At 40.8% G+C, this 12006-nt stretch overlaps 1 protein-coding gene across 1 annotated transcript in view; it reads right to left on the reverse strand.

The window, feature by feature from the left end:
- LOC126260366 (solute carrier family 15 member 2-like) overlaps nt 1-12006 on the reverse strand; it is a 276933-nt gene that overhangs the window by 159427 nt on the left and 105500 nt on the right. Inside the window, exon 7 of the mRNA XM_049957694.1 lies at nt 6492-6659. Coding sequence (XP_049813651.1) covers nt 6492-6659 — 168 coding nt within the window. The remainder of the gene's footprint in view (nt 1-6491; nt 6660-12006) is intronic.

Below are 12006 nucleotides of genomic sequence, written 5' to 3' on the forward strand. Positions count from 1 at the left end.
ATACAAGGATGATGTACTTGAGGACAATATTATGGAAATGGAAGAGGATGTAGATGAAGATGAAATGGGAGATAAGATACTGCGTGAAGAGTTTGACAGAGCACTCAAAGACCTGAGTCGAAACAAGGCCCCGGGAGTAGACAACATTCCATTAGAACTACTGATGGCCTTGGGAGAACCAGTCATGACAAAACTCTACCATCTGGTGAGCAAGATGTATGAGACAGGCGAAATACCCACAGACTTCAAGAAGAATATAAAAATTCCAATCCCAAAGAAAGCAGGTGTTGACAGATGTGAAAATTACCGAACTATCAGTTTAATAAGTCACAGCTGCAAAATACTAACGTGAATTCTTTACAGACGAATGGAAAAACTGGTAGAAGCGGACCTCGGGGAAGATCAGTTTGGATTCCGTAGAAATGTTGGAACACGTGAGGCAATACTAACCTTACGACTTATCTTAGAAGAAAGATTAAGAAAAGGCAAACCTACGTTTCTAGCATTTGTAGACTTAGAGAAAGCTTTTGACAACGTTAACTGGAATACTCTCTTTCAAATTCTGAAGGTGGCAGAGGTAAAATACAGGGAGCGAAAGGCTATTTACAATTTGTACAGAAACCAGATGGCAGTTATAAGAGCCGAGGGGCATGAAAGGGAAGCAGTGGTCGGGAAAGGAGTGAGACAGGATTGTAGCCTCTCCCCGATGTTATTCAATCTGTATATTGAGCAAGCAGTAAAGGAAACAAAAGAAAAATTCGGAGTAGTTACATTCATGGAGAAGAAGTAAAAACTTTGAGGTTCGCCAATGACATTGTAATTCTGTCAGAGACAGCAAAGGATTTGGAAGAGCAGTTGAACAGAATGGACAGTGTCTTGAAAGGAGGATATAAGTTGAACATCAACAAAAGCAAAACGAGGATAATGGAATGTAGTCAAATTAAATCGGGTGATGCTGAGGGAATTAGATTAGGAAATGAGACACTTAAAGTAGTAAAGGAGTTTTGCTATTTAGGGAGTAAAATAACTGATGATGGTCGAAGTAGAGAGGATATAAAATGTAGACTGGCAATGGCAAGGAAATCATATCTGAAGAAGAGAAATTTGTTAACATCGAGTATAGACTTAAGTGTCAGGAAGTCGTTTCTGAAAGTATTTGTATGGAGTGTAGCCATGTATGGAAGTGAAACATGGACGATAACCAGTTTGGACAAGAAGAGAATAGAAGCTTTCGAAATGTGGTGCTACAGAAGAATGCTGAAGATAAGGTGAGTAGATCACGTAACTAATGAGGAGGTATTGAATAGGATTGGGGAGAAGAGAATTTTGTGGCACAACTTGACTAGAAGAAGGGATCGGTTGGTAGGACATGTTTTGAGGCATCAAGGGATCACAAATTTAGCATTGGAGGGCAGCGTGGAGGGTAAAAATCGTAAAGGGAGACCAAGAGATGAATACACTAAGCAGAATTCAGAAGGATGTAGGTTGCAGTAGGTACTGGGAGATGAAGAAGCTTGCACAGGATAGAGTAGCATGGAGAGCTGCATCAAACCAGTCTCAGGACTGAAGACCACAACAACAACATCTGATTTCATTTTCATTACATTATTTGATTCCTATTATATGAGTAAACATTTTACTCTCATTTAGTTATACATGCTTCATATAATCTTCATACAATAATAGATTCTGTTTTCATTTACAGCACAAATTGGCATGCATTTCATTTCAATTTACAGTGACTTTTCGTCAGTGCATATTTATTGATTCAAAAAGAATCAAAGAAGCAGCAAACAACAGTCACTACATTTAGATACTATGCGCCATTCAGATAACTTAGCATGGCCTCACCTCTCTAGCATTTTCCAGAAAGGATCTACACACTACAGGGTTTTAGAAATTCCATGGAAAAGCAATTATGTGCTCAGTTACGTCTCATTAATAGACTTAACTGTGATCCCAAGGACAAAATAGTTCGTTGTTTTTATGCACAATTCAAATCTGATGATACCAATTGTATAAATACTTATTCAGTGTTTAAAAGCGAGCTCAATATTTACATTATTATTTTCGTTATATAAAGGATAACCATTTCATGTGCTGAGGTTTACAGAATAGTATCATCAAGACAATATGTTACATATAATGAGGATAGAACAATGTTTACATAGGTAACAAACGTGCTTAAAAATTTCAATGTAATTCAGGTGTTTGACACTTTCATGGGTAGTTGACAATCACAGTAGTTATGTTTCGGCCCTTTGATTATTTCATAGTACTCAACCTCAGTTCAGCACCATAATATGTAACATACCGCAACTGTTTTCTTCTTCACATGCTTTCACGCTATCACATTCATATGTATCATAAACTTACAACTATATTTACTTGCGGTGCAGGCCTTTCTTGTGTTTATATGATACCCAACACTCTACAAGCATTTATCTTTCTTTGCTTTAGGACCTGTCGATGCATTCTTCCTTGGAAGAAAAAACTTGATACTAACTTAAATCTAGATCTTCATAGATAAGTGTATAGTGGCTTGATAGCATCGTGTTATCACAAAACTTATTTCATGTTTTCATGTCATGTGTGCATCTCTACTTATCTTATAGATCTGAAAGATAAAGAGCATTAGTGGCGTGGTGCGACTTCTTATTTACCTTCAGCAAGACTTTTCTCATCCATCAAGTATAAATAGTGCATGCACTTTCAGTACTTAAATTTGTAAATATTGTACATATACAAGTATAATGTACATAGTAGTGCAGCTTAAGTAAATATCTCTTAGTTTAGCGTCCCTTTCCTGTGCACATAATCCCTTAGATTATCTTTGTATGTGTGTATTGTGCAGATAGTTGTAGTTGTAGTATAGTCTCTCCCTTAATTTTCTATGTCTCTGTTTATTCGATAACCTTTACAAATGCTAGTGCGGACTGTAGCTCATCAGGTTTGTTTGTTTGTTTTGGATGCTCCAACACTTCCAGCTGTGCCTGTCTGGCATGCACATGTTTGTGGTATGTTGACCAGCTTGCTTCCCAATGTGCATGCACTGTGAACTCTGATACCACATGTGCCATGGCAAGTTGTTTATGGCACTGCATGCTACCATATGTTTCACAAGTCCATTTATTTGTTTACAACAAGGCTACGGGTAAGGCAAAGCGTTGTATTTAGAGTATTATCTTCTCTAAACACATAAAAGTAAAATTCTTCCTTGTTACAACCACTCATCATATTGTTTACTGTTTACATATTTGACTTATAAGAAAAAATACAAACAAAAATTTTCCTTAACAACTAATAACATAAATTCTGGAATGTGACTTTCCAGCAGCCTAAAACTAATATTATTATACATATATACAACTTACAAGGGTAAGCAGCCTTTCTTCAATATATAGATGGTCTCAAGTCTTTGTGTGGGTATAGGCCTATGTCTCTAGCTGTGTGTGTGTACCAATCTGTACACTCCCGGGTAGGGGATTTTAGTAATTAAGTATGGTCTGGTGTATAATAGGTGTCACTTACAGTTCAGTTTTCCAATTATAGAGAATTTGGGATGTGTTCCAAGTGACACCTTTTGTCCTATATAAGATTGTGTTGTACATTTCAACTTTCTGTCATAAATTCCTTTCCTGTATTTAGCCCAGATTTCAAGGTTGATTAATGCTTGTCATATTTTTATCCACCAATGATAATTCCTGTATCAGTATCTTGGGCAAAGATTTTTCCCAGTCGTCTAATTGTTTGCAATTCAAGATCAGCTCATTTGGTGTAAATCCAGTTGATGTATGAGGAAGGTTAACAACTTGTATGAAGGGGGTGACATATTCAATCCACTTGATATTTTATGAGGTATATAGGCCCTCACAAACCTGTTGAATTCCTTAAACACCCTTTCTATGGGGAATGCTTTGGGATGGAATTTGGGTAGTAAAATGTGTTTGATTTGGTTGGACTCTGCAAACTCTTTCCATTTACATCCAACAAAATATGAGGCATTATCTGTTAACATGACTTCTGATTTTCCTACTTTTGAAAAATAATCCTCTTTGATTTGTCTTGTAATTGAACTGGGTGTAGTGTTTTGTACAGCACATAATTTTAAGTATTTGGTGAAAATATCATACAGACATACTACACACATTATGCCATCCTTACCTCTGGGATAGGGTCCAGCCACATCCAAAGATACCTTTTCTAGAGGATTTTTTTAGCTGCAAATGGGATGTAATTCAATCTGTTTGGAGATGTTGGAATGTTTTGTTTTCTAGCAGACAACACACTTGCTTAACACCTGTAGTACTCTTTGAGCAAGGTTGGGGAAATAATATTTACCTATTTTGTAAGTGTACTTTGCAATGCCATAATGACCCTAAGTATTGCGTGTGTACGAGATAAAATAATCCACACATTTCTCTGGCAAACACATGTGCCATTGTTCTTGTTTTGGATGGATCCTATGAAACAGAACACCTTTGTGAATAGTGAAAAACCTTTCTAACTTTTCATCACTGTTTGGCATTAAGTTTCACTCGTTCTTTACTTCAGCGTGTGTCTTCCTGCTATAATTGCTCCAACTGTTTACACATGTGGTCATAGTATGGTCGGAGTGTTTTGATCAACATAGCTCTTATTTCACCTTCTTGCTCTAAGAGATCATTAAATTCCTCTAAGCCTTGTGGTACTTGAGAAAGAGCATCAGCTATTATGTTTTGGTTTCCTTTTATGTACACTATTTCAAAATCCAATTCTTGAAGATACAAACACCACCTGGCTATATGTCGGTGTAGGAATTGACAAGTTAACAGAAACAATAGGGACTGATGGTCACGCTATACTTTTGTGTGTTTACCACAAAGGAAACATTCAAACTTTTTAAGAGACCAAATTACAGCCACAACCTCCAGCTTCATAGCTGAATATGAATGTTCAGCTTCAGATAAGGTGCAGATGGTGAAGCCAATTATTTTAGGAATGAGTTTTCCCTCTTCTTCTGCCATTTGAAAGAGGCATGCACCCAGACCTTGAGAAGACTTGGCCTAAGTATGCCTTTAATTGCCTCTTGTTCTGAGGAGCAGGGCAGTTCATAATGGCACCAAGTTTTTGAGGATCTGGCAGTATGCCTTCCAAAGGGGTTATGTGTCCTAAAAATTTTACCTTATTCAAAAGTATGGGTCCTAGCACTTTGTCCAGAGCAGAGATAAATACAGGTGCATTTACATTCAATCTAAACAGTAATAGTTGAAATTCGAAGCTCCTGCCCCACATACAAAGGTGGTATACTTCCGACTTCCTTCATGTAGTTTTATTTGCCAATAAGAGAACCAGAGATCAATTATAGAAGGAAATTTAGCATCACGGAATTTCATAAGCTGGTCCTCTAAATTGTCTGGGTGTGTTTGTACTGATACAATAATCATATTAATGTTACGTGCATTGAGCACCAGCACACCTTGCCATCTGGCTTATTAGCGCCCACAATAGGATTACAATAAGGAGAAAATGATGTTTGTATTATGCCCCACTCAGGCAGCCTGTTAATCTCTTTTCTTACTGCTTCCCTCTTTGTCCATGGGATACGGTATGAAGTAGAACAAAAAGTTTCATGAGGATATACTTTCATTTGGTACACAAAATCCTGAATGACAACTGTTTTTTTTAAAAATACATGTATATAAGCAAATACAGCTGCAACTCTCACTTATATGTCCCCTCAGTCTCAAGATACCATCTACAGTCCATTTTGATTTGATAGTGCCAGACACTTTACATAACAGAATCCTTCCCCCGATTTTCATGGGAGTTGGCATAAATCCAGACAGTTTTTCCCATGGTGGGAGAATGACTTCAAGAAAATAACTGCCAAGTGTGTAAGTTGCAACTAGCAGTACCTTAGCTCAGCAACACTTCGATTAGATGCCAGCAAAAAGTTACTTAAAGAGACCTTATGACATCAGGCCACATTATGTGGGATTGATACTGAGAGTAACAGACAGTACTGGTGTAAGTTATGCTTTTATGATAAAGTGACAGGTGAGCAGGTATAAACTATTTATTATTTACCTGTCAACAATTTTAAGGATGTTGTCTAAACTCCTATTTCTCTATTACTGATATTTTCTGATTATGGTCTCAAGAGTCCACACAGTTGCATCTGGTGTAATGTTTGTCTTAGACTGCATCAACTAAGAACGTCTGGACATTACATGCTCCAATTCATGAAACTGGTTCTGTTTTGTGGTGCTTTTAGGTGTTCAATTGAGTTGTTGATTCTATTTTTATGCACAATGTTTCAGAAACCAACCATGTTGTCTCGTTCAGGTGTTGCAAGCTGTGTTGTTATGTATACTCTCTGGCTGGACACCAACCAGAGATTTGGGCACTATTTAGCATTTGCATCAATCACAGCTTAAAATGCAACAAATTTCAATAAATATGTTTTGTTTCTAAGAGCATACATAAGAATAATATATTCAGTTTGTTACCTGTTGATCAAATAAGCTCCAAAATAATGGAACTGGAATAAACAGAAAAAAAATTCCGAACACAATTTTCATATCATCTATTAACTTCTCACTGTATTTTTCAATAGCTGCATCCAGCCAGTGATCAGTGTAAAGGACTTTAGATTCCAGTCTTCTTTTAACAGCATACTGGAAGACAAGAATACAACATTCAAAATGAAGTATTAGTTTTGCTACTTTATTTGTATTAATGTAAAGAGATAGATTAATTAATTTTTAAGATATGTTTACTGAACTTTTACAGCTCCATGAGATTAAATATTTTCACAAGAAAGTAGAAGAAAAAGAAGAAGAAATATTTTACATTTTGGTTAACTCTCTTTGAAAAAAAAAAATAAAAAATAAAATAAAATAAAATAAAATAATAATAATAATATAAAAAAATAAAAAATAAAGAAAAACAAAAAACACAATAAAATAAAGTTGTTATATTAACTTAAGTATGTTGTTAAATTAACCTAATTATGTCATGTATTGGAAAATTCGACTCGTTCCACATCATCACGAAATATCATATTCATGATCCATGGAACTAGTATTAATCTAATCTAATCTAATCTAATCTAAATAATCATAATAATTTTATGAAGTTGGTAATTATGGCTTCTCTTCCTTTGTCAGCAAGTCTCTCTTTGTCTCCTGATGCTTCAATGCAAATTTACCTCTTATGTGAAGAGTTAAGTACTATAAGGAACAGAAAATTTTAAGATTCTCCATTTCTACTTTTGGAATGTTGACAACAGGATAAGGGCTACTGACTACAGCAATTTAAATAGGGATTGCAACAAAAGAGTTGTACGAAGGAAACCCCCATGACCTAATTGCAGGACACATTATTGAAGACTTTATGTAAAGGTTAGTTTAAAAGAGGGGGGAAGGGACCAAACTGCTAGTTCATCAGTCCCTTGTTCCAAATAAAACAATGCAAGAAGGGCGAGAATAAAACAAGTGAGACTGACAACACAAAATCGACAGAAAGTAAAAACCACAAGAACGACAGAAGGGAAACAAACACTTAAATGGACAAAAGGGGAGAAGAAAACCACAGGAATGCAAGAAACAGATGGAAGAGATTAAAATGACAAAAAATGGCTGGTTAACCATGAGAATAAAAAGGAGAAGCCAGCCACTCTGCAACAAATTAAAACCTCCACCCTAAAAGCAGTAGAGTGGAGGAAACAGAGGGACAAAGGACATGTGCTAAAACTTAGATCAAATGATAAAACCCAGTCTCAAGAATAAAACGTAAGACTAAATCAGCTGATGAGGCATTGTCAGATAAAATTAGCGGCAACGAGTCCGGTAACTGAAGATTTTGTTGCAGGGCAGTCAAAGTGGGACAGTGTACCAGAATATGGGCCACTGTCAACTGGGCACTGCATCGACACTGAGGCGGGTCTTCACAGCACGACACTGAGGTGGGTCTTCACAGCAGAGGAGGTAGCCGTGGGTCACCTAAGTGTGGCCAATGTGGAGCCGGCAGAGAACCACAGAGTCCCTGTGGGAGACCTGCATGGAGAACTGCCACACATTTGTAGTCTCCTTAATGGCATGCAGTTTGTTGTGCGTACTGAGACTATGCCATTCTGTCTCCCAAACCCAAAAAACCTGGTGGCATAAAAACAAACGCAGATCAGTTATTGGAATGCCATTCTCCATAAGAGGTTTCCGTGTAGCTTGTTTGGCCAGCCTGTCAGCAAGTTCATTGCCTGGGATTCCGACATGTCCTGGGGTCCACACAAACACCGCTGAATGTCCAGACTGTTCCAGGGCATAGATGGACTCCTGGATGGTCGCTATCAAAGGATGATGAGTGTAGCACTGGATGATAGCTTGTAGGCTCCTCAAGGAGTCAGTACACAGAAGAAATGACTCTCCAGGGCATGAAAGATGTGTTCAAGAGCACGAGATATAGCCACCAGCTCTTCAGCAAAAACAATGCAGCCATCAGGCAAGGAATGCTGTTCACTATGTCCTCCATGGGCACACGTGAAGCCAACGAGACCGTCTGCCATTGAGTCATTGGTGTAAAGTACTTCATGGTATTGGTACATGTCAAGAATTGAGAGGAAGTGGTAAAGTACTTCATGGTATTGGTACATGTCAAGAATTGAGAGGAAGTGACAGTGGAGAGCCAATGTGACTGTCAGCCATTGAGTCATTGGTGTAAAGTACTTCATGGCCTCGGTACATGTCAAGATTTGAGAGAAAGTGACAACGGAGAGCCAGGGGGTGAACTGAGTCCTTTGCGCCATGTGAAAGGACCAGGCGAAGCCGCGGCCTAGGTGTACACAATGGATGTGTACGTGAATGGATCTCAAGTATAGCTGGTAAAGGCAAGAACTCCAGTTCAGATAGAAGGGATTGGACATGAACTGCAATTGGAGGCCATGACCTGATGCGGGAGATGAACTGCCGTGGGTGGGAAAAGGAGACGGTAATTCGGATGCACAGGAGAACTGCAAACATGTGCGACATAACTGTCAAGCAGTTGCGCACTCCTGACCTGCAATGGAGGTACTCCAGCCTCCACCACGACGCTGCTTACTGGACTCGTCCTAAAAGCTCCCGTCGCTGGTCAAATGCCACAGTGGTGCACTGGGTTGAGTAAACGCAATGCTTAGGGCACCGCCAAACTGTAAACCAGACTCCCATAGTCAAGGAAGGATTGAACAAGGGCTCTGTAGAGCTGCAGCAGCGTAGAGCAATCTGAACCCCAGTTAGTGTTGCTCACGCAGTGGAGGGCATTGAGGTGCTGCCAGCACTTCCGCTTAAGCTGACAAAGGTGAGGAAGCCAAGTCAATCAGGCATCGAAAACCAGTCCTAAAAATTGATATGTCTCCACAACAGTGAGAGGATCAATCAGTGAGGTAAAGTTCTGGTTCTGGATGAATGGTCCGATGCCGACCGAAGTGCATGACACACGACTTTGCAGCTGAAAACTGGAAGCCATGGGCTAGAGCCCATGACTACGCCTTGTGGATGGCTCCCTGTAGGTGCTGCTCAGCAATACCAGTACTGGTGAAGCAGTACGAAATGCAGAAGTCGTCTGCATACAGAAAGGGTAAGACAGACAGCCCTGCAGCTGCTGCTAGACCGTTAATGGCCACTAGAAATAGAGATACACTCAATACAGAGCCCTGTGGGACCCCATTCTCCTGGATATGGGAACCATGGGAGGCACCAACTTGGACATGGAAAGTACGAAGCGACAAGAAATTCTGGATGCAAATCAGGAGCGGGCCTCAGAGACCCCACTTGTATAATGTGTCAAGGATATGATGTTGCCAGGTGGTGTCATACAATTTTCGTAAATCAAAAAAGATGGCAGCAAGGTCTTGGCATCTGGAAAAGGCTGTTTGGATGGCAGACTCGAGGGAAACAAGATTATCAATGGTAGAGCGAGCCAGGCGGAAATTGCCCTGGCATGGAGCCAGTAGACCACGTGACTCTGGGACCCAACCCAACTGCCAACACACCATATGTTCCAGCAGCTTACAAAGAATGTTGGTGAAGCTGATGGGCCGATAGCTATCCACATCAAGCGGGTTTTCACCGGGTTTGAGCACTGGAATGATGGTGCCCTCCCGCCAGTGCAATGGAAATATGCCATCGCACCAGATCCGATTGAAGATCACAAGGAGATGTCACTTGTAGTCAGACGAGAGATGTTTAATCATCTGACTGTGGATCCGATCTGGCCCAGGAGCTGTGTCGGGGAAATGTGCAAGGGCACTGAGGAGCTCCCACTCTGTAAGTGGAGCATTATAGGGTTCACTGTGTTGTGTATGTGAACAAGAGGACTTTCCCTTCCATCTGCCATTTGAGAGGCTGGGGTGTAATTCTCCAACACAGAGGCGCGAGCATAGTGCTCAGCAAAGTGCTCGGCAATCACATTTGTGTCAGTAGATAACATGCTATTTATGTTAACACCAGGTATACCTGTTGAGGGCTGGTACCCAAAAACTCATCTGATCTTTTCCCAAACTAGGGAAGGTGACATATGGCATCCAATGGTTGAGACATACCTCTCCCAACACTCCTATTTCTGTCTTTTGAAAAGCTGGCGAACGCAGGCATGAAGCCATTTAAAGGCTATGAGGTGCTCCAGAGAAGGGTGCTGCTTATGCCACTGTAGAGCTCACCAATGCTCCTTAATTGCCTCAGCAACTTCCTTCGACCACCAAGGGAATGTCTTTCGCTGGAGGCACCCTAAAGAACGAGGGATCATGTTTTCTGCCACAGAAACGATAGTTGTAGTTACCTGCATAACTACCACATCAATGTTACAATGTGGGGGATATTCATCAGTAACAGCAGAGGTGAAAGCATTTCAGTCTGTCTTGTTTAAAGCCCATCTGGGCAGGCGTCCGTGGGTCTGATGCCGGGGCAGTGACAGGAAGATGGGGACGTAGCCATTACCACACAGGTCATCATGTGATCTCCAGTGGATAGATAGGAGAAGGCCAGGACTGCAAACTGAGAGATCAGTGGCAGAATATGTGCTGTGTGTCACACTGAAATGTGTGTGGGCACCTGTATTTAAGAGACAGAGTTCGAGTTGTGACAGTAAATTTTTGATATCTCTGCCTCGGCCAGTAAGCACGGTGCCATCCCACAAGGGGTTATGAGCGTTAAAATCTCCCAAAAGTAGGAAAGGTTTATGGAGTTGATCAATCAGTGTAGCCAATGTATTCAGGGGTACTGCACCATCTGCAGGAAGATATACTTTGCAGTTATTTCCTGTGTCGTCCTTATCCTGACAGCCACAGCTTCAAGAGGGGCTTTGAAGGGGCACAGGTTCACTGCATACTGAGTTCAGGACACAGACACAAACGCCACCTGACACTCTATTATAGTCACTATGGTTGTTGTAATATCCCCTATAGCTGCAGAGGGCAGGGGCCCGCATTTCCAGGAACCAAGTTTCCTGAAGGGCAATGCGGAAAGCAGGTGTAAAGTTTAAGAGTTGCCATAGCTCAGCCATGTGGTGGAAAAGACCACCACAATGACGTTACCGTGAGGCTGGGAAGGCATGTAGTTCGCAAGGAGGCAGGTTATGCCTCAGGGTCACATGCTGCTACCAATTGAGTACCTTTGTAGCCATTTCTATGGTGGATGAGGCACCAGTGAGATCCAGGTCCGCAGTGGACGCTAAGATCTCCACCGCATCCTCAGATGCGGAATTTATAGGGAATGGTGGTGTTGGGGCCATCAGAGGGTACTGTTTCTTAGCAGACTTCTTCTTACTTAGCTTGCTCTCTCACATCTCTTTAGGGGCTTGCTTGGAAGATTTCTACAAAGCAGCTTCGGGCATGGAGGAAGACCATGAAGCTCTTCGTCCATCAGCTTTTGGCTCCTTGAGCCACTGGTGAGTGTCCACTGTGGCATTAGTGAAGAACTTGGGAGAGAGGGCCCCAAGGGACCCCTTCTGCACAAGAGGATCCGGAGGAGGCTGTTGCTTTTCCGGCTTGGC

Source organism: Schistocerca nitens, chromosome 5 (genome assembly GCF_023898315.1).
Source record: "Schistocerca nitens isolate TAMUIC-IGC-003100 chromosome 5, iqSchNite1.1, whole genome shotgun sequence".
Classification (NCBI taxonomy): Eukaryota; Metazoa; Arthropoda; class Insecta; order Orthoptera; family Acrididae; genus Schistocerca; species Schistocerca nitens.